The 23,513-nt window shown below is 37.4% G+C and overlaps 2 protein-coding genes across 6 annotated transcripts; one reads left to right on the forward strand and one right to left on the reverse strand.

The window, feature by feature from the left end:
* Nucleotides 1–19: 19 nt before the first annotated feature.
* Nucleotides 20–4,873, forward strand: LOC113781034 (hydroxyproline O-arabinosyltransferase 1-like). Its single transcript, XM_027326863.1, has 8 exons — nucleotides 20–903; nucleotides 1,788–1,855; nucleotides 1,971–2,172; nucleotides 2,258–2,355; nucleotides 2,427–2,496; nucleotides 3,386–3,457; nucleotides 3,611–3,724; nucleotides 4,501–4,873. The coding sequence occupies exons 1-8, from the start codon at nucleotides 433–435 to the stop codon at nucleotides 4,558–4,560; spliced, it is 1,155 nt and encodes a 384-aa protein (XP_027182664.1). The 5' UTR covers nucleotides 20–432; the 3' UTR covers nucleotides 4,561–4,873.
* Nucleotides 4,874–6,049: 1,176 nt separating this feature from the next.
* LOC113779886 lies at nucleotides 6,050–20,394 on the reverse strand. Of its 5 annotated transcripts, none has more exons than XM_027325654.1 (19): nucleotides 20,000–20,394; nucleotides 18,243–18,876; nucleotides 18,065–18,153; nucleotides 17,834–17,932; nucleotides 15,807–16,497; nucleotides 14,583–15,662; nucleotides 14,331–14,451; nucleotides 12,138–13,828; nucleotides 10,942–11,083; nucleotides 10,714–10,834; nucleotides 10,521–10,604; nucleotides 9,618–10,076; nucleotides 9,276–9,371; nucleotides 7,960–8,118; nucleotides 7,699–7,878; nucleotides 7,335–7,448; nucleotides 7,081–7,263; nucleotides 6,928–6,972; nucleotides 6,050–6,526 (listed from the first exon to the last, which is right to left on the reverse strand). In XM_027325654.1, the coding sequence occupies exons 1-19, from the start codon at nucleotides 20,090–20,092 to the stop codon at nucleotides 6,392–6,394; spliced, it is 6,216 nt and encodes a 2,071-aa protein (XP_027181455.1). In that variant the 5' UTR covers nucleotides 20,093–20,394; the 3' UTR covers nucleotides 6,050–6,391. The 5 variants fall into 5 exon arrangements, with proteins under 5 accessions (XP_027181455.1, XP_027181454.1, XP_027181457.1 ...); XM_027325653.1 differs by having other exon boundaries at nucleotides 14,331–14,457; XM_027325656.1 differs by lacking the exon at nucleotides 20,000–20,394 and having other exon boundaries at nucleotides 14,331–14,457; nucleotides 18,243–18,363; nucleotides 18,462–18,607.
* Nucleotides 20,395–23,513: the final 3,119 nt, after the last annotated feature.

Raw genomic sequence — 23,513 nt, forward strand, 5'->3', positions numbered from 1 at the left:
GTTGAGTAGGTAGGAAGGAACCCACCAGCCGTGACCCAGACGTCCGGCCGCCGCCACTACTACTAGTGGCACTGCTACTAGCTGGTACCGGTTAAGCAGGAGACCTACAAAAATACTTCCCAAAAAAAAAAAAAAAGAAACACTGAAAAAGAAAGTCAAATATGAAACATTTTTTATTTTCCAGGCTGATGCCAGGCCAGTCCAGTCTTGTCCCCCGGACATTCATTTTTCTATTATATTACTCCTAACTAACTCTGTATTGAGGAGGAGGAGTGGAGCAGCCAGTTCCAGTTAGTCTCCACCCACCATTTGACATCTTCCTCCCAGAGTTCCACGTACCAGTGAGCAGTACGGTATTTATTAATCCCCGAAAACAAGAAGAAGAAGAAGAAAAAGCCCACAATAACTAGAGCAGAGCAGGTATTAGCAGAAATGGGGTGTGGGAATTTGTTCTTCACACTAGTCGTCACTTTATCAGCTGCACTCATCACCTACAACATCCTCATTTCGGCCAATGCATCTCTCAACCAGCAATTCCCTGACCCTTCTCATAGTCAATCTTCTTCTTCTTCTTCTTCTGTATCAAGAAAAAATGGGCTCATCAGCAGCACCAAAATCATCTCGGTGGACCCTATCATCAAGATGCCTCACGACAAATATTTATCAGCTAACAACAACAACAAGAAGAAGAAGAGGCTCTTCCACACCGCTGTTACATCTTCTGACTCCGTCTACAACACCTGGCAGTGCAGGATTATGTACTACTGGTTCAAGAAATTCAGGGATCAACCCGGCTCTGAGATGGGCGGCTTTACCAGAATCTTGCACTCCGGCAAATCCGACCCCTTCATGGATGAGATTCCTACTTTTGTTGCTCAGCCACTCCCTTCCGGAATGGATCAGGTTCTTCTTTCTGCATTTTCTTTAATTTTCTTTTTGCAATTCTTTTTGACTCGTCTTTTGGTGGTTTCTAGTAGTAATTCTTACTTCTTATACGTATCTTGCTGAAAAATTTTTTTTTTTTTTTGGGTGGGCTGTTTTCCTTTGGCTTCGTCTTATTAGAGTTTAAGGTTTGTGTTTATGACTCTAATTGGCAGCTGGAGTGTCGCGGAAGTAAATTTGTGTTTGGAGTTCTGATTAGAATTGTTTTAAAACCAGGGATATCCTACAAGGAGAGAATTGATTTGTAGAAAGTTCTGGTCTTTCCTAGTGTCAGAAAATAAATATTGGATAAGGGAATGGATCCTGTGGAAAATTCTTGATTTTAGCTCAGGCTTATATCAGAAAGTTAATAGCAAGATATTATCTCTTAATATGGACCTGGGATCATCTTTAAATGCTAGAATTAAGATCCAGGTGATCTTTTCAGTTGACATTCCAAGCAATCTCTACCTCCTATTTAACTCAATTCACAAGCATTTCTTGGCTTCAATTCTAAGCCCTTCCAACAGCTGACCTGTCGTGGCCCCTTAGGAAAAATAAGTCCTCTTGTAGCTGTTACATTGTTCCGTTGATTTCTCATATCCACAACCCATATCTCTGTGATTAATTAGATCCCCAAGAGCTCAAGGTGATTTTTCCTTTCTTTTGGCTTTACTTGTATCAATGTCTTAATTATGCATGCGGTCATCTAATCCTTAAAAATAATTAAAAAAAATTTTGTTGAAGTTTTTCCAGATTTCCTAGCCAATTTATGATTTAAATGCGTAGTTCAGACTTTTAGCTGGAGCTATGGAGGTTTTAGGAGGTTCTTCCCCCTAACGTGTCATTTCATTGTGCAATTACAGGGGTATATAGTCCTCAACAGACCTTGGGCATTTGTGCAGTGGCTTCAGCAAGCTGACATTAAGGAAGAGTATGGGATTAGATATGGTTTCCTTTCATATTAATGAATTTAGATTGCTGTACATTTTTTTCTGCAATTCAAGAAGTTCCATTTTTTTTATGTGCGAATTTACCTTCTTATGCAGCTATATATTGATGGCAGAGCCAGATCATATCATTGTCAAACCAATTCCAAACTTATCCAGAGATGGCCTGGGAGCGGCATTCCCTTTTTTCTATATTGAACCTAAGAAATACGAGTCTCTACTTCGAAAATTCTTTCCTGATGAAAAAGGACCAATTACTAACATTGATCCAATTGGAAATTCCCCCGTCATAGTTGGGAAGGTGGGTACCTTTTCTCTTACTCATTCAAAAAATTTCCCCCTGTAATCTAATGTGTATGCTTCTAATGTTGAACAAATAATTCTAGGAAGCTCTAAAAAAGATAGCTCCAACTTGGATGAACGTTTCCCTAGCAATGAAGAAGGATCCTGAAACAGATAAAGCTTTTGGTTGGGTTCTTGAGATGTAAGCCACGTAGACTGTACTGATTCCATTTCAAACTTTTCTTTTGCTTTAGCTTTTTTATGTGTATGCAGGTATGCCTATGCTGTTTCCTCTGCATTACATGACGTCCATAACATTTTGTACAAGGAATTTATGATTCAGGTTGGTATTTTTTAGTTGGCACCCCATGTATTTCTTATGTTTTGAGAGGTTGAGTACGTAAAGCATACTCCTTTTTAGCAAATGATGATGTGGCTACGAGCTTCTGAAGGACGTTCTTATCTTCTCTTTTGCTGGTTACGTCACTAGATCCTCATCATTCACAGTCAATTACTTGTTCTGGGAACATAGGAGAAAAGTACTTGTTGCAGCATTTTCTTGGTCAGGGAAATTTGCATCCAATTCCCTACATAATATTAGATGTAGAGAATGGGTTCGAATTCTAGCATTTAAGACCCTGAATTCTTTAAGTTCAGAATTATTATCTGCAATTTGATGCTTTGTTTTCCTATTCCAGGACTTCTGCTTTTACCTTAACTTCTTGTGTCTGATAACATCTTTTCATATATGAAGAATTCCTTTTTTGAGTATCCTACTCTACTTATTCGTTTTTGAAAACTTTGGGTCAACTTTTAGGCAAATCATTTTTGTATTTCCCTTTCTCTTTCCAGGCTTTGTCTGCTGAACCATACCAAATTTCGAACACAAGCACACATTGCCACAATTGAAACAGCCTAAGATGCTGGAATTGCTTTATGACACTTAAAAAAAAAAAAAAATTTCACCTTGGAAAGGGTTTTAAGAAGAGTTTTTCTATTTTTTCTTTTCTAATGACTATGCTTTTGTACATATCAATTGCTGTATCCAGGAGAAACCTGTTAAGGTGATTCCTGATTATCACTTTTGGTGTTTTAAATGGATTTGGACTTGCCTGTATTGATCATCAAAGAGCAGCATCTAACACCTGATGTGTATACCAGACACACCATGAATTAGAAGTTTTGCAATAAGTCATGTATTGAATCATTTCTTTGGTTGTAACTCTTGACAGCCTCCATGGGACACAGAAATAGGCAAGGCATACATCATCCATTATACATATGGATGTGACTATGATCTAAAGGTAACTTGAAATTAAAAGATTTCTGTACATTTTTGGTGATCAATAGTCTATAAAGGTCATTTTCTCAGTTGACTGAAGCAGAACTATTTTGTTCTTCTTCATATTTTGGCGTCTTCAGGTTCTTATATTGGCATTGCTTATTTTGAATTGCAGGGTAAGTTGACATATGGTAAGATAGGAGAGTGGAGATTTGACAAAAGATCTTATGATAACAAATGGCCTCCAAGAAACCTTCCACTCCCTCCACCTGGTGTGCCAGATAGTGTGGTATGTTTTTCATCTCTGTGAATGCTCAATCTTGTCGTGTGGTCACAGTACTTTTGTGTGAAAAGTCTGACCTACCTTTTCGTTCTAATACCTCTTATTTAAACTAAGCATGAAAGAACATGCTTAGAGGGGAAAGGCGACTGCACCAGGCACAATACTGAAAGCAAAAAAGGTTGTCCTTTTAGGTAAATAACACTGACGAAAACCAACTAAATACTTAACTACAGTAGGTATAGTAGTGAATAATACCTTCATGATATGTCAAATACTTGGGACATGCTTCCTAGGAAGCTTTCCCTCTTAGATCATTTAAAATCCAGTAGACCATTCATAGCAATTTCTATAGTTCTGCAACACCTTGAAAACTTCTGACTGCAAACTGCAAAACCACACTCAGAAACCATTAAACTTCTTAACAATTTGTTCCTTGTCATTTATTCTTTTTGGTGGGGTTTGTCATAGATAAACATCTGCCAAGGATCCTTTTCTTAAAGCAGACAAAGTTACTAGATCTTGAGAAGTGACATTTTACTAGGCAGACAATGTCAGACCATTATGGCAATTCAAATCCTTGGATACCTAAACAATTGGGTTGGAGCATCATGTTGTTGACTGTTATAGTTATCTAGACCAGTAATATTTATTGATCGTGCTGCAACTTTTTCCAATATCCAAGACTGAGCCTCTAAAGTGGGTCTTGGATTACAAGTAAACAGCCTTTACCTTCATGAGTTGAATGATTATGTTGTCATCTACAATTGCTCATGATTTGGCAGGTTACTCTGGTGAAAATGGTGAATGAAGCCACAGCTAACATTCCAAACTGGGGTTCCTAAGCTGTCAAAATGATCAAAGGTCTGGGCCAATGCAGACAGAGCTGTATAAAATTAACGTTAAAGGTACAGACGTTTATACTCCACAAAGAAAGCTGCGGCAAGTTTTTGTATTTTCTTTTCTCTTCTGAGAGCCTAAAGTATTGTTGTAAGACTATGTCGCCAACCTTTTGGTTACTCCGGCTGTATATTACTGACCGTATAATACACATGGAAATGAAACTGTCTCTTTTGTAAGATATGCAGATCCTATGCAGGCGGTCCCCTGATTTTTATTCGACATATTGTACAAGTCAACCCAAAAACATCATCAGCCTGCCAAATTGTAAATTTTCATTTCCTGTGGCTCTAATTTCAACTTCGGGAAAAGGGGTCTGCAAGGTTAGGGTGATCAATCTTGCACGTAATGGAGCTCTATTAGTTTTTGGTTGTGGCTGATTCTTGACCAACTAGTGGCAATATATGGAAGATGTTAGTCGATTGGCTAAAGAAAGAATCCAAATTATTACAGCTAAACAAATGACCAACAAGATAAAATCATTATACTGCAAATATATCTCTTGGAGCCGATATAATCAGGAAAATGTTTTCAAGCCCGGCGGGCAGAAAGGGGTCATGTTCTAACTCAATTTACTTGGAGGAGACTCGTTCAAGTTAGCAATCACTCGTTCAAGTTAGCCTATTCAAGATCAGGGCCTGAAATAGTTTCCAATCTTTCCACGTTTCAGATCAGTCTTGGCTGTCTTGGCCAACAGCATGGACCCAGTATTGGCCTAAACAATTCTCTGCGGGGCTGGCCTTCTGAATTTGAAACATGAGATCGAGGATTCTATTATTCAGAGGTTCTTGACTAGAATCTCAAATTCCCGTGACAGTCATCTTGTGTATTACTCTCTCTGATATCTCCTCAACGGTGATCTCAGAAACAATCTTTTCAAAAATCTGACTTTTCAATTGTAATCTTTCTCATCAACATTAATACTGATACTGAGGAAAAATAACAAGAGACCATGAGGCTGCCCAGATTCTTCTGGCAGAAATTAAACATTTGCTCATATTAGAAGGATTCCCCAATGGAAATGCTACCAAACCTCTCCAGTTGTTGCTCCTTGAGATTTGCCTTCTCAAGGCTGAGATCTTTCCTCAGGAGGAAGCAACTGAGCAAAAATGCCCCGATTTCCACGGAGCAGCAGCAGGATGATGACGATGACCGCCTATGAGCTGCTGAACAATCTGATATTTCAACCATATAGCCCAGGATAAAGATCAAACATAAAACAGAATATTTGATGACCCAGAAACAGCACCTTTCATCTATCATTAACCAGTTCTTCCCCAGAAAAGATCTAGTTGGAAAAGATTGGGTAAGCAGCACTTCAATTTTCTTGTTGCTTCCAAATATATATAGTGCTTTTTAAGGCACTTGAGAGTCATCTTGTATTGCAATTACTGCATGATCATGCAAGTTTTCTGGGGAAAATTCAAAAACGAAGGGCTCCAAATATCACACATCATTTCTCACCACTGTTCTGGACAATATCACACAAATTGAAGTGATTACAAGCGAAAATAATGTCTCTTTATCACCCATTTGTTACCAACAAAGGGATGACCGAGAAAATCAAAATTCTCTTCTTAGATTTGCTGGATAACACCTCTCTGTATCAAGGCAGAGCTTAAAGACATAGGTTTCCATTTTCCCAGATCTCATATCCCAAACATCAACTCCATGGATAGCATTATACAAATTACTCAACAATGCTTATATACAACCATAATCCATGTCGCAATTGTAAATCTTGTTGAAAACGAAAAAATGACATGCACCAGGATTTCAGTTTAGATATCGCCTGCAATTCTTGGAATTACAGTAACATGGAATCTTTTTACCTTCGTCTTCATAGTTAAAATGGTAGTCATACGTCACCTCTTCACCAGGATATATATCTCTTTCAGCAAAGAAGACCACCTATACAGATTTTGTAAATACATTCAGCTCAGAATAAAAAATAGGGGCTACAGACTTATATATGGTCATTACTTAGAGCAAATATTCTATTTTAAATCACTATCTCCCCTAGCTGCTTAACCCAGCATCTGTCAAAGCATCCATGTCCCTTCCAGAAACAAGCAAGCTACATGAACAACACTTGATCAACTAAAATCCATTAACTAAAGTACCATAAATCCTACAATTGGTCCAAAGACTAATTTGGCAAAGTGTAATTTGAGAAACCAGAAATGAGGAAAGAAGAAGGCGAAAAAAATCCTACCGTGCGTTATTCTTTAGTTTAGCTAGCATTGTTCAATTTCTGAAAACTAACTTGCAATTAAAGAAATTAATGAGTGAGACAAATAATGCATGGTTACCTTCTTTTCATTCCTGACAGAAATTACTTTCGCAACGCAATTTGGCTGTCAAGCAGAGAAAAGATCATGATAAAAGTAAGCCAAGTGGATATGATTCACTAGAAGCAGGACAACTAAAAACTTGAAATAGCTATTAAAACTTGAGATACTTGCCAGGCAAGAATGATTCACAAATCGAGCTATCCCACCCTTGCGGGTGGCATCAATTATATGCTCCTTGTCTATCCTGAAGAAATAGCAAGCGCTCTTGTATTGAACATTCTTTCCAGCTTGATACTCGGTTTCTCTTTTGTCAGCCACGTGGAGCCCCACTATCTCACCCACATACTCAACAACCTACAAAAACACAGGTAAGATTTCTCACTCCATGTCACTTTGTGTAAGTATAAAAAGGTTGAGGATCAAACCATGGCACCACGAAAAATAAATCGGGAAGTGTAAAGACCAAGCCCATGTATCCCTGATTTGTACACCACTAGATGCTTCCAACCTCTAGATTGTTTGTAGCGAGCATATTCTTTCTGCAAGTTAATACCAGAATTCCAATTCATAAGTATTTCTACAGCTTTACATTCCTAAAGCCCATATAAAGAGGCAAGTCCAACTCATAATTTTTAATGTACTGATCAACTGTATCTTAGTTCTAGAACTACACCAAATTAGCACCAATATATTATAACAAGATGAGCAATACAAACATCCATAGCAGCAGTAATTAAAATTCCGACAGGCACAACCAATAAAATAGAGTAATACAACAAATGTATATACCCGACAGTCATACTCAATTACTGAGTTGGGAAGCTTTAAAGGCCCACTTATGCATGTTTTCTGTCCATTGATGTGGATCCAAGCATTTAGCTGCTCTTGTGGGACAAGACATCCACTACTACCATCAGAATGGTAGGGAAGATTATGATGAAATCCGTCCCATTTGCGACCCTTGAAACCCTAGCCAATGTAACACATCATTTATAGAGGAAAACATTGGTTCTAACAATGTGATAGTGCTAAATTGTTCAGTCGACCCACCTCTGTTCGAGCACAGGTGGATTCCCTTTCTCCATGATTAGCACTGCTAGTGTGATAACTATCAGAATTAAACTGCTGATACATAGCATGAAGCATGCATCTTCCATAAAATCCAACACTCTGATTATCAATACCTTCAACCTCACTTTGCAGTAGACCCTGACACCAGAAATAACAAAAAACAAATAGCAAGTCACTGTAGAAAAACAATCATCACAGAATTACTAATATACTAAAACTTTGACCACTTGTAATTTTTTTATTTTTAAAGAGTTGCAGTTTAAAAATCACAAGCCTATGACAGAATGCATATATGAGACACATTCAAGAGAGTTTGCAAAAAGACTCAAGTCACATTCTGCAGTGGACTTCAAGTTTAGCGAGCATTTAATTCAGAGCTGCTCAGCACCATCATCAAACAGCAGTTGATTAGAAAGTTCAAGGTTACATGGAACAGTTACATGTAAGTCTATTGATCTCCAAAGAAAGAGACGGATGAAGTTACATGTATCCTTAATATTTGCCATCTATAAGGAATGATAGTGCTGCTGAAGGCAGATTACCAGCGTCCAAAGAAAATGAGCTAAAACACAAGTTAAACTTGAAAATCTACAAAAATGAATTATAAGCTAGGTTTCTAATTTAATGCAAATCTCATCCTAATCCTTAAGGATCAGTGCCTTCCTAAACTCCTCATCCTACTTGTTTGATGGAATTCATCCCGCATCAGAAGCTGATAGGGTAAACAGCTGATACACTTCTTTAAGCAATAAACTTTCAACTGGCAGAAAATTCTTGAGATTTTACATTTTCTTGAAATGATGCACTTCAGCCTTATGTGGGATGCCAAAATATGAGCAAATGAAGTTGTTTTTTTTTTTTGGTCTATATTTTCTTTCTTCCAATTTATTGTGGTTTCATGCCTTTTCAGTCCTCAAGTCTTTCAAATTGCTATTTGCTTCAGTTAAACCTTGTAGATTTGCTAATCAAATCCATCAGCATCATAAACAGCTTTGGTGCTATATCAACAGAAACTAAGGAAGGGGACTTGTTTTATCGGATTTGATTAAGTCTGATTGTGACTTCAGTCAAGATGTACAGCTTTATAAGATCAAAATCAAGTAACAGAAGTATGAGAAATATCCTGCCATGAAGCTGAAGCCTTTCCTTTTTTATATATGGAAGAAGATTCTTCCATCATGCTAGGCTACATTTTACCAAGCGTATTAGGAGTAAGTTTCAGGAGCTTGTCTAGCACAGCATCTTTCACAGTGAAAATTGAATACTATAACATTACATGTAGAAACAATAAAAACCTTCTGATGGGCACACCACGGATGAAATTGAACATGACAATGCGCAACCCTGCATTGTATGCAAGAACCACCTGATCGTTGACATATTGAACAAACCTAAAAAAGACAAGGAAAAAAAATTAAGCTAATCCTCATGATTTCAGATAAAAAAAGCCAATAGAAAACTATAACCTTGAGAATAACGTCCTTATCATAAAAGATGTAAGATTTTTTGACAAATACTTCAAAACTAAACACTACTCCAATGACAACTATAACCTTTTTGAACTTTTGCTTTCAACTTTTGTTGAGTACAGTAAGTTAACACAAACAAATTGTTTGTAAGCTTCTTAAAGTTCTTACCACATCTTGCTTAGGCCGATAAGCTCCAGACACATCAAAAGCACTCATCGTATCAACATTTGGACAACGTGTACCTGGTGTCCAGAGCCCACAAACCATATGAACCCACTGCTTGACAGTAGAGTCAAGAATTCCAGCTGTAATGCTATTGCATATAGCTGGGGTAATAGCAGAAGAGATGTCAACAGTATCCACATGCTCAGACAGATCGGTGCTTCCTTTAGCCAGAGAAGTAGAGCCAATTTCTGCAGGTCTAATGATGAGAAATGGATCACTCTCATGAACAGATTTTGTCGAAGACAAACGATGAAAGGGACTTTCCAAAGATTTAGAAAAACTAGTGTTTTCGAGATTGGATTCTGTCCCAATGCTCCAAGCTTTCAAGAGGCTCTTCACAATATTACGACTACAAAGTGCTCGAGTCATGGCTCCTCCTCCATATCCACATAGAACACAGACCTAATATCCAATGCATATAGCAGCCAATCTTAACATTTTAACAACAACAAATGCATTCCTTTGTCAAAGTTAAATTTCAAGTAAGACAAAATTATATAAGGCGTTACCAAAGCATTGACCTTATTGTACTTTACATATAACATTTAACTGATAGTTACGCTCATATGGCATCATTATCTTGTGTAAAAAACACAGAAAAACATAGTACAGCACACGTGAAATTTTTCACTTTTGGTCAGAAAAAGAGAATTTTACAACAGCCAAAAAACCAATTTAGTGGGGACAACATCATGAGACAATATTCAGAACAACACAGTTTCCCAGATAAATATATAGAGCGAGATCTCACAAGCTAACAGTCAAAACCTCTCTAATGAAGGAAAATTGGGCCTCACATGAGAAAGAGTACAAGTAACACAAGTTTGCATAATAGAACACCCTTACAATATTTTTACAATTCGTTTTGCATGGCCTACAACACCACTGAGCTTTGGGCACCTTAGAAACACCATAGCAAGCTTGATGTACCTAAATATAGAAGCCACTGGCAGCACTTATAATGGGAAAAGGCAACCAAAAAAATCAAGCGAGTAAAATTGTTAAAATGTTTATAAAGAAGAAAACTTGGATACAACACCTTAATCAAGCAACAACCGCACTCTAATAAGCAATTATTCTTGTCCTTGTTCGAACTTCCACAAACACAGCAGAAAACATCCAAAACCCGGCTAGTTTGGCATTCTTCCACTTTGGCATATCTGTAAAAGCCCATTGTGATTATCCTTGTTATCAATCTTCTACAGCTGTCTACTAAAAAATTGCAGAGCAAAAAATGGATCTCACAGGCAACATGTAGCACTCTTACTTGTTAACATTATGTATTCCACCCACAAACATTCTATCATTACCAGCATTCTCAGCAAGCTTAGACACAAATCTGCTCTTTCTTCTCTGTGAGGATCTTCCATCCTTTGTAATACAAGACTTCACACAGCTGAAATCATTTTCTGTTCAAAGAAAAAGCAAACATGAAAGAAGGAAAATTTGGAGCATTAACAAAGGACTATTCACTGCTTTTTGTTTATTCACTTTTTCTAGAATTTGCTGGAGTTAAAAACACACCCAGTAACAGTGCCATCAAGACTAACCAGAGTAGTAATTATATTGAGATAATACATTCACATTTCTAAAAACAAGAAAGTACATCCCTGCATGATCTTTGTTAGATTTGCCAGCGCATCGAAAATTGCACCAAGGCCAAAAAAATGCACAAAAGTCAGTTGGATCAAGCAGGTCCGTACTGAATATGAAGAACTATACTAAAAGAACCAGTCTCTTTATGTCTCTTCTACAACTGCAATCTTGAATATGCACCCGGGGGGGGGGGGGGGGAGGGTAGGAAATTGGCATTGATTCACAAAACCATATATTAAAGGCAGTTGATAGTCAACAGAACAACCATTGTCAGTCGCTCTCCTTTGTCCAGCAACCAATATACCAACCATTACATTAAACAAAAAAAAAAAGAAGTTTAAACACAATAATTCCATGCTCTAAACTGTCATACAGTTTAACTCTCTGCCAAAAACAAATCAGATATAAAACCCTTGACTGAAGAGAAAAACCAATACTTCAGAGCTTAGACATATTTGTTAATGTCTTCTCAGCATCTTAGCCATCAAATTGCCAAGTCATTTAATTATTGCTTTAGAAAACAGAGTACAAGAAATAAAGATAAATATGTTTTGGATCCCAGTCATGTAACTTGATTCCATTTATTTCATGTAACATAAGTTTTAAATCATCACTGGTGGGAAATAGTTTAATGAGTTGATAAGTTTAGTGAATAAGATTAATCTTTTTATTCAAACAAGAAGGATCTCAATTAAAAGAAGTACCAAAAAATAAAGAAGAAGAAGAGATAAGAGACATGGCTGACCCTGGTACATAAACATGCATTCACCAGAGTAGCATTACAAAAATGCAGAGGAAAATAGTGAATCAAGGTTCCGCGTTAACACCTTAATACACACTGCCGGGAAAGCTAGTGACCGAATATACCTTTAATTGTTAGTTCATAAACACTGCGTTTACGAACTTCTTTAGACTTTCGTCTGATCTGTGTGCTTTGGTTACTCTCTAGAATAGCATGACTTCTGTTTCCATCATGCCTTCTCTTCTTCATAATATGTGATAAGTCATAAGAATCTTTACTGCCTACAGAGTATTCTGTCTCTTTTCCTTCCATCAAATGCTGAGACTTCATCTGAACAGAAACTGCCATTCGAGCTTCATTGTTTCTCTCTTTATCAGCATCACACCTTGCCTTCTCAGATTCCTTGACTGAAATAGAATTTACCTTCTGACTTTCAGCAAAGTGACATCTTCTTGCTGCTTTAAGAACTTTCCTCAGAGACACAATTTTTGCTGATTTTGAGGAATTACCATTAGAAATAATACCATACTTCCCACATACGACAGGCCTTCTCCTACTATGACTAATATTCACTGGCTTATTAGTTTTCGTGCAATCTGATGCAGTAATCTTAGCAGTTATTTCAGAAGCAAAACAAGCAGAATCATGCATGTCATCTTGCTCCATTTGGGTAGCTCCAACAGATCTCAACCTTTTCCTCCCCACTGCTTTAGAGGCTCTAGAACAGTCAGTTTTGGCATTTAAATTTGTCTCTGAATCAGTTTCCTCCACTTCAATGTGATGAATCCAACGCAATTTTTTTTTCCTAGAAATAGTATCAAAAGAAGAGTATGCAGATCTTTTCTGCTTCAAATTTTGGCCCAAAGAACATGGACAACAAGTGAAACATGGCTTATCATCTTGAGGAAGCATCTGAATGTTCTTGAGTGTGCCAGAGCAAAGTCCAGCATCACCAGCAGATTTTGAAGCTCCATTCAGGGCAGTGGACAGGGAAGGAGCAGGAACAGAGGGATATAACCTTCTCCATTTCACTCTTCTTCTCTTCCCCTTCCCAAAGTCCCTGTCATACTTTTGAAGATCACCTTTTGCCTGAACAGCAAAGCTAGTCTTAGCGTGATTTTGCAATTTTCTTACTTTTAACGAATCTGTAAACCCAAGTTCATGAATGCGACTATGAGATGATTTACTAAAACTTGTTTTAGAAGATCTTCTGTTGACCAAGTTGACTTTGGAAGCTAAGCCACAAAATTCAGAACTTCGTTCACTGTCATCATCAGAGGACAAACATCTTTCGATTCCTGAACCTTCATCCATAACAAAATTGTCTGTATCCATACCATCAACAGTGGATGAGTCTTTGTTGTTGACGTCAATAGACACCTGAGTTACAGCAGGAGCAGAACATCCAGAGGACATATTAGACATTTCATGCTCTTTCAGTGCATTTCCTTCCTGGAAACATTTTCTAGAAGTGGCATCATTAACCACCTTCCTAGGGACATCTCTCCATTGGGAGGAGTTACAGTCAACTTTCTTCATATTTTGCACAATAGTTCTGTTTGCACCAAAAGCATTGTCCTTGTCTATATGTGTGCAATTTTCAACTAATTTTGGACCCAAAAGAGGTTCCACCAAATCAACAGCATTTCCTTCTGCTTCTCTAAAATTTCGAAGGGAAGGATTTAAATCATGTCTTCCAGCACTACAGTTTAAGTTACTAGAGCAGCTGAACTTGCTTGGGAAATATCCACAAGGTAACTCCTGATGGCAGTTTCTCACTTCATTTGATGGAGTGCTATTTTGATCACCATGAAGTCTGAAATTCATCCAAAAGACATAAAGTCATTATGCCAAGTTTCTGCAAAACAACAGAATATAGTACAAGAGTATAGTCCTTAAACCAGAATATGCACTTGTCCTCATTTTTATTCATGCACACAAATCTGCACCACATCTTAGTTTTGTGCTCTCCGTTAAATCAAGTCAATGAAACATGTACAAGCATAACAACTTAAAAATCCCAATTGGGCAGAATTCTAAAGCCAAGATGTAAAAATGATTGGAGCATCAATCTCTGTGGCTGAACATTGCAAATATGTATACAAAAGAGAGGTCCTAAGCCTCAGATCTCAAGATTCAGACTTGATGTGCTCAATTTGGATACCACAAATATGCACAACCACGTAAAATTAATGGCCTTAATAGTATAACCAAACCTTGTATTGCAACCTGATTGTTATGTGAGGTATACTTTCACCACTTAAATATATGGTTTCAGCAAGCTACTGTTAAAGTACATGAAAATTTCCAAAAGTCACCTTAAGAAGAATTGCCTTGTAGGCTGCTGATTAGAATTGAGCTGACATTGAGCTTCAGTATCTTTTCCATGGTAATATCGTCCATTTGATATTGCTGGTCCCCAAAAGTTGCACCATTTCTCTGTATCTAAATAGTTCAATTTATTATAAGCACTACATCATATCTAAATACCATGTAAGAAAAAAGGAGAAGAATACAATTTGTACAAGTCACCAGCATTGACTACAGAAAACTAAAAGAAATTCATTAACCTGTAACAGAAGGCAACGTTTCAGTATCTGTAAAGGTCAAATTAGCAGACAGAAGTGCATGCCTTGCAACTTCAGATGTATTTGGCGCATTGGTCAAGTCAAACCTGTTCTTTTGTGTGTCTGATACCGATGAGGGGACAATAATTTGTTGTTTACCACTGAAGTTCCTATAACCTTCTGGTACTGGGATGGTTTTAGAGGTACCAGCTCCAATCTTCTGATGAGAAAACACTGACATAGGATGGAATGCAGTCATCTTCACATTTTCATCGAAAAGATATGGGCATACAGTAATATTGTCTTTGTTCCATAATGGAGTTGAACTTTTCATAGAATTCAAATTTGTGGCAGAAATCCCCACAGAGGCAGCTTGAGAAGACACAATATTGCCAAAATCCATGGGAGAACTGATGGTTCTCAGGACTTTGGATTTAGCTTTTCCACTGTGGTCAGGGTAACAGACTTGCCCAGTATAATTTAAGGTGTTCCTGGTAATAGGTTCATCAGCAAGATGAAACATGTTAGGGCCCTTATCATGGAAGACTGGATAATTCATACCATCACTGTCACCAACCACTCCACTGAAACTCCACATTCCTTCCTTTGACTTTGTACATGATCCTGTATTTATTTTAGCAGTGCTATGTAGACAATCAATATTGTGGACCACTTTGTCGACTTGTTTGAGTTTTTGACTACCCAGCACATTAGTGCCAAATTCTGTGCCTATTGCCCGACCTCTGAGTAATGGAAAACCAAATTCACCACACTTGGGAGGAGAACATTCAGAATGTGGCTTCGCAAACGTCATGTGGCTGTCATTAGTTGCATCATTAATTGATTTAAAATGATTGTTTTCTTCAAAAGGACTTTTTAAGTTTCCAAATGATTCAGAAGTTACTGAACCCCAAAATGCATCACCTTTAAGATGTTTTATTTTGAAAGCATTTGGAACGCTATAAACTCCAACTGCATGATTAACATTCTCCAACTGGTTCTGCTCTGTTCTTGTGCTGGAAGTTGAAATGATACCAGGCAAGTAATTCTGTTGCCTACAACCCTTTATTGACCCGGAACTGCCTGCGCATAAGAAGATTCAAACATAATTCATTTGGAAAAAGTGACTCAGGTAGAAAAGTAGGGAAAGAGAAGGAAGGGGTAGATGATCAGAATTAATCAATATTAGTAAATATAACATCTGTGAGTAAGAAACTTCCAACGCACTTTTATGTACATGCTGATCCAAGGCCATTGATTCTTGGAGCCGGCAATGGCTTGCAATTCGATGAGATCCAGATGCCGGCATAAATGATCTCACTGAAGTCTGACCCTGTTGAGATGGTTGCCCTAGTCTCAACTCAAAATTTGAAGAACCTGTATATGTATCAACAAGGGAACCAACACTTCTCCCAATTGCAATATCTTTACCAAGGGTTTTCAAGTTCGGCAAACATGGTGGTAGAACAGAATCACCACTCGTATAGATTTGATCTTCATAAGATGATATGGCTGGCCTAACATTGTATGGGCCTCTAACATCAAGATGATTTGGAAATGTAGGACACCCAGATCTTGAGTGCCCCATCATCGGTTCATCTGCAACAAAATGCAAAATGTTCTTTGAGGAGCTACTGGGCCCTTTGGGAAAGAGACTACTACAGTCCTTTGCACTTTGCTGTTTTTCAAAATTGACAAACTCATCAACAACTTTCTGATCAGATTGAGAATTCTTTGGGCATAAAGTAAGGCTCCATGGGTCCATAGACTGCACCGAAGCCTCCACAGAGCTACCTTGGTTACCCTGGTTAGGCTTCACAAACATGCTGGGATGAGTCCAACCATGTTCTGGCGAACCAGCAGTGACTGAAAGTCCAGGAGGCCAGTCCCATCCAAAATGTTCTTCTGGAGTCCTAATCTAAAGCAGGAAAAAAAAAATCACCACCCAGTCGTCTCAGTGCTTCAAATACAGGCCAATTAGAAGTCCAGTTTCACTTCCAAAGAAAGAACATAAAACAAGAAAAGTGTGAACAAGTCAATAGAGATTAATTGATGCAAAGTCAACACAGAGATTGTCCTAATTCAGAAGATCAGTGAGTGTGACAGAGTACATTTTCAGGATTGCTATGTTTCTTAAATTCCACAAAGCAAACCAGTAAACTACTATTAGGTACCATGTCAATTGTCAAGTAACTACACTGCCACAACAAAAGACTATCCTACGTCATCAGGTTCCCTCTCTGCAGGATTTAGAAAAGGCTTGATAGAGGATCCTTGCACGCTTGTAGGAATATGGCATTCAGTAGTAATCCATGATTTCCATGCAGATATTTTGCTACTGGTTGTTGTTACATTACTCATCCTCGTGCAAATTCAAAACACAAAACTCAAATATTGTAAGAGGCCAAAATAATCAGGTTGAGAAATAATTCAAATTTAAATCATATCATAATCTTAAAAGGAAGAAGATTGCAGCTTCATTATTCATTTTTTGATTTCAGGACAGAGGCTTTTTTCCAAAAGTTAAAATGTACAAGGTGGATATATTGGATTCTCCATATTGCATAGGCTGAGAACAGAGACATATTTTAGACATTAAAAATTTAGAAGGTAAAAGCTGTCATCATGCATAAAGGAAAATGCTTACTAAACATAAAAATGATTAACTCTTGCATATTTGGCCAAGATGAAGTGAATGAAATCTTCCTTTTCCTTAAATATTTCACTTTAAAGTTCACATCACCATCATGCCTTTGCATGAAGACATTGCACCAAAGTTTAAAACATTAATGAACTAGGAAATTAAATTTTTAGATTTAGGAAGATTTGGATTGAACAAGCTATGCACTATGCAACCTACTAGTAGCAAGAATATATTAATAGTCTATCAAAATCCATAGTTGAGCAGTTTAATGGGAAAGTGGAGTGATATTTTTCAGACAATTAAAGAACAAAAATAGAAATTCAAATTTCACATGGTATTAAAAGGTTGAAACATATTAACAGAGTCACACAATGAAGTAATCAAGTTGCCTCCAATGCTTTTCCCAGTCTCATTCTATGCCTTTTAGTTTCATCCTTCACTAGTTAGGGATGGGGTACCAGGGGCAGGGTGGAATATAGTTCATGATAAGGCAAATCTACAATCCTGTACTTATTCGACATACAAGCACAAGATAAACATACCAAGTCAACAATATGGAATTAGCTTCTAGGATACTATATGGAAACTTAAAATCCTACATTGCCCTTACCCCAAATTTGTGGAAATAGCTCCGACGCCACTGAGATACACTTTCACCACTGTCGAAATGAACAGCATCCCCAGGATTACTGTTAGATAAGCCTGAATGCTGCAAAATGAATCATGCGTGAGTAAATCTCTAAGCACTGCCATGACATCAATAGTGCCTAAACATTTTCCAAAACCATGACCCTTCAATTAACAAAAGTTCGGAGCAAGATAAGCAATCAGAGGTAATTACCTCAGAGAATTTAGCTATAGACATATGCAAACCATGGCATGAGCAGAGAACTCCTAGAAGTCCAGTATTGCTGAGAAGTAAGTGCCCACCTTTTTGCAGTACAATTCAAAAATGCATTACAAATAATGTACATAGAGGCAATAAAGTATTATCAGATTACAAGTTTGTGAGCACTCACTTAGGCCAAGACAGAATACTTTGGGACAACCAGTTAACAGATTAGATGTCAGGCAGGAAACAGAAGAATCGATGCTGGAAGGAACTTTCTGTGATACCCCAAGAGTATCACCAGCATTGGTCTTCCAAACATTGCAAGAGGTTGCATCATTTACATAACTCACTTTCAGAGATGGAGAATTCTTTTGGTTCTCATTATGGTAAAGCTTTCGATGTATACCTGCCGTAGGAAGTTCCAGCTTTTGAAGACTTGGATAATTACCCTGGAAAACGTCATTGACACCACAGCTTTCACTCACCCTATCCATTGGTGAAACAACCCAACCCAGGTTCACAACAGCTTCTGCTCTCTGGCTGTCCCGATTTTGGGCCAGAAGTCCAGAAGATATATGAGAAATTGCATTCCCAGCTGCACTGCCTCCGGCATTACTTCTACGAATTGGCACTTCATTACGAATATCGCATGGAGGGACAGAAAGGAGAGACAAAAATGAACTACCCAGTTCCGTGTGGTCCAAACTGCAAGAACTTGAATTTGAAGTCCAAGGGTTCACAGCAGCTGGTGCTAGTGTGTGGATGGTTGAAGTTGGTTTTGCTCGGACAGACGAATCAAGATGAAAGCTTCCATTCAGAATCTATAAAAGATGGAATAAGAAAAACATGAACAAAGGTCTTGGTACCACAAGACACTAGCAACATGCAAAAGGAGGAAAAACATATAGTTTTAAAGTGGTACCATGTAATTTGGCTACATAATCAAGGCCCAGCCTCATGCAAAACAAGGAAAAACATATAGTTTTAAAGCGGTACAATGTAATTTGGCTACGTAATCAAGGCCCAGCCTTTGTCACAAAAGTAACTAGACAAAAATAATACCTATTTTCCAAGTTTCTTATGATTATAAATAGACAGCATAAACCATAATCCGCGCCACTCCAACGATTTAAGAAAGCTAGATGGTTGCTTCCAATTCTAAGAATGAAGTCACTGTCCAATTTCCACTCAACTCTATTTCCAAGCAATAAAGTCCAAATTTTGATGCTCATGACAAGCGTGTTTCCCCATCTATAACTGCATTAGTTTTGTTTTTAATAATGCATGGTATTAAAACTATAGTAGAGAAGGACTATTAGTTGTATGAATAGAAAAGCATAGAACACATGCTTCCATGTCTTGGTTAATTTTGAGTGGTTAAGTTAATCACAATACTTGGACTTGGGTATGCGCATAGAAAGCTATAAAGATTGATCTTTTACTAACATATATCTTAACTTGAATGAAAAAGTTTAAAAGAAAGGAGAATCACAAGCCTAACGTTTCAGGTTTTTTATGTAATGTTTTCTAATTTCTACAAACATTTTCCCCTCACACTTCGGTTATGCATGGACAATTATAGCGTAATAAGATTAACATCCTGGATATGTCCCGAGTAAGTGTTTGATAACTAAGAAACACAAACACAAAATGCTATCACAAGCAAATTATAAGCATAATTGTCCATGCATCTAAATGCACCTAAAGTTGACCAGCAGAAAAATCATAAGCATAATGCATAACACAAACACAGACCTAAAAGGGGAAAAAAAATCTACTACCACAAGCAAAATAAAATAGTTATCCATTGACATATTGCCAACTTATACGTAGAAAGCATGGGCAGAAAACAAGCAAGAACATGGAATAAACCAAAAACCCAAAACGAAAAAGAACTTTCTTTTTTTCGTTTCTCAAACCAAAGAAAGAAGAGGGAAAAAATACCTGATTGTGAGGAGGAAGAGGAGGATCCTGTGACGAGGAGGAGGATGGGCACAGGGAACCGCATTGGGTCTGCCATGACCAAGAGTTCTCCATACACTCCTCCCTACAATATATACCATCAATCAATAGCCCCTCAACCAAAGCCCATACCTTTTTCCATCCCAAATAGTAACTTCATACACTACTACTGAATTAAACTCCCTCTCCCTCTCACACTCGTCTGCTCTGATGGCTGCTGCTTCCACAAATATGGAGGGGCTAATGCCTTTTATGAATCACTACTCCACTAACAATTAGACTAATTTACTCGTTTACTACTAGTAAAAATTACCTCATCTCCACAAAGGGGGGAAAAATAAGGAACGAAAAAAAAAAAGGAAAACAAAAGAAAGAAGAAGAAGTGTGAATGAGCGTGTGGGAATGGGTGTGTCGCGTTGGGCAGGGTGATCAGATGGGAAGTGAGCGGCCTCACCTACCGCTACTGACACCCATCTCCTACCATTAGACACAATAGGGACCGTTGGATGGTCTAGTTCAATGCCTGAAAGTCCAGTCCACGGGGATTGCTGGGCCGTTGGATTAAATGATTTATGGAAAAGTGCTGCTCCCCTCTCTCACTTATCACTTGAGAGTTGAGATGCAGAGAGTGGACTGTGCAGCCAGTGGGCATAAGGGCAGGTGATATAATGGCGGGAAAGTGCCTCCCAGCTTATATATATATATATATATATATAGATATATGTGTGTATATATATATATATGTATATATACATATTAAATTAAAAGTTTCATATGTATAGGCTACAAACTTATAATATTATTCTCTAATTAACTATATATTATTGAGAATAATATATATATATATATATTGGTAAGGATAATATCACCATGGTTTAGGGCACACTTGCTTGTCCTGTAATGCTTACTTGTCTTTGTGATTTGGGTGTGTCCGTCTATTTTTGGGTTAAATGGATGGCTCGACTGCGATTGTAAACGAGTCGAGTATTCGTTGAGAATATGATTTTTATGTAATTTTCAACCCTTTCAAGCTCGAATTTCAACAAAAATTATGAATGATTAAGCTATCAAATCAAATTCAATATCTGTAATACATATTTGGTTTGTTATGGCTCGAATACTATTTACTAATGTTTTATTAAATTTATTTGTTAATAAGTTATATAAAAATTATACGTTTATTACTTGATACTATACATGTATCAGTGATAAATTAATATTAATAATTAAAAATAAATAAATTTTTTGAGCTCCTAGAATCAAATTCAAGTTTATTAAATATTAAATCGAACCAAATCTCGGGTTAAAATTTTTAAATCATATAAAATTTGAGTTTGAGTACGGAAGTTTGAATCGAACCCGACAATTTAAACTTTCAATTCGATTTGACTCATTTACAACTTTAACCCCAACCATTTCACAATGACAACAATAAATAATGATGGGAAGTTCCGCTTAATTAGAAGAGACTTAAGCTCCATTCATTATTCATTTACAACTAAGGGTCCTTAGTTTTAAGTTCAAGTTCGCTTTACCTTATAGTGACATCTTGCTAATAGCGACACAAAGTATATTGTCGGCATTGATTAAATAACAACCAAATTAAAAACTCAATGAATGCCTTATAATCGGATTAGAGTCTAGTACTTTTTACGATTGAACCCATTAAATGAGCTCAATTTTAACCATTCATTTCAAATTTAATATAATTTGAAATAAATGGTTCAAATCAAACCAAGCTAATGTAATTTGATCGAACATACAATCGCACTAACCCCTTAAAAACTGACAAGTAGAAGTCATAATGAATATCTTATAATCAAATTGGAGTCTAGTACTTTTTACCGTCATATGGATCATTAGATGAGCTCAATTTGAATCATTCATTTTAAATTTTAATATAACTTGAAATAAATGGTCCACATCAAAACAAGCTAATGTGATTCGATCCAACCTACAATCGCACCAACTCGTTGTCCCTCATCTAACCTTGTATGATAGAACTCTAACTCCTAAACCTAAAAAAGACTTCACTAGATAGCCTAAAGTTAAGTAGTTGCATAAACTATCACGATTACAAAACCTGTCAAAATCCAAAATCATGTTGGAAGATATGTGTCACCTGCCATGCTTAGGTTACTCAAGGGTAAGATCAATCTATCCCAATTGAGTTTCACCCAACCTAGTTTCGATGACTCGGATGGGATGGATTGAAATTGAATTTGTGAGATTAGTTATGGGAAATTGAAGCTGGTTATTAGGCATTGAATCATAGACTGCTAGTCTGCTAATTCTACCCTTCCCACCTTCCAACTGTTAAATTTAAGATATTCTACCATTCCCATCATTCAATTGTCAAATTTAAAATTCAAACTCTCAATCTAATAATAGAGAAAATTCTAATAATCTTTTTCCAACTACTGGACCAACCTCAGTGAGTTGAAAAACAAAGAGTGAATGACCCAAAAGGTCACTAAACTATTAAAAATGGCATCCTTAGGTCACCAAACTTTTTTGTGGCTGAAAAGGTCACTAAACTCGCAAAAACGCTCCAGCGGAGTCATTTTACCGAATTTCAGCGGTTTCTCATCCGGTGGCATGGGCAATGTGGATTGGAGGAATATAGTCAAAGGCAAAAATGTCCCAAAAAAATGGCAAAACTATTTCTTCCTTCCTCGCAAGTTGTACCAAATGCTGATCTTTTCCTGGCTAGTTTCTCCGCCGTTCTTGCATCAGAGATCTGCTTCGCCATCACTTTCTCCTGCTCTTGGGCTTCCTCCTCGATTCTCACCAACTGGGCTTTCAATTCCTCATCCTCCAGCACAAAACAAACCCTCAACCTGGGCTTCCTTCGACACCTCCGAGTTGTGCTGAATCGCTGGGCTAAAGGGGAAAACGTCAAACTATCTGCGACTAGGGAGGTGGGTTTTCGGGAGCCGGTGCGACGGCAATTCCAGCAGCCATAGATGGTGGTTGTACTTGTATCCGGTGTTTGTGAGAATTAACATACACATGGGAGGAGCCTGTTGCAAGGCTCAGATCTAAAATATCCAGTGTTGTTCAAGGTAAAATTATATGAACAAAAATAGAAAAAAAAAGGCTCAGATCTATCAAAAAATCAGGCAAAGAGGGAGGAGCCCATTGCAAATAATGCCATCAAGAGCCAAGTTACAAACCCATAAGCTCCATGCCCAAATGACAACTCAGAGAGAAAAACAAGAATCATCACTACTTGACATCACACTAGAAGACAAAGAAGAAGATAATGACGATAGTGATGATCTTGATGCAAGGAAAGAGTTAAATAATAAGTGGAAGGAAATCTTGCACTTTATTAGAACCGTGATCTTGATGCATGGAGAAGAGTACAATTCTGTTTTACTCTTTCTCACACTAGAAGACAATTTTCCCATACAAACACGGCTTGCGAGAAAGGAAGAAACAGGTTTACATATATTTTTTGGACATTTTTACCCCTTCACAAATATTCATCCAC

This window comes from Coffea eugenioides, chromosome 8, assembly GCF_003713205.1.
Source record: "Coffea eugenioides isolate CCC68of chromosome 8, Ceug_1.0, whole genome shotgun sequence".
In the NCBI taxonomy this organism is placed as follows: domain Eukaryota; kingdom Viridiplantae; phylum Streptophyta; class Magnoliopsida; order Gentianales; family Rubiaceae; genus Coffea; species Coffea eugenioides.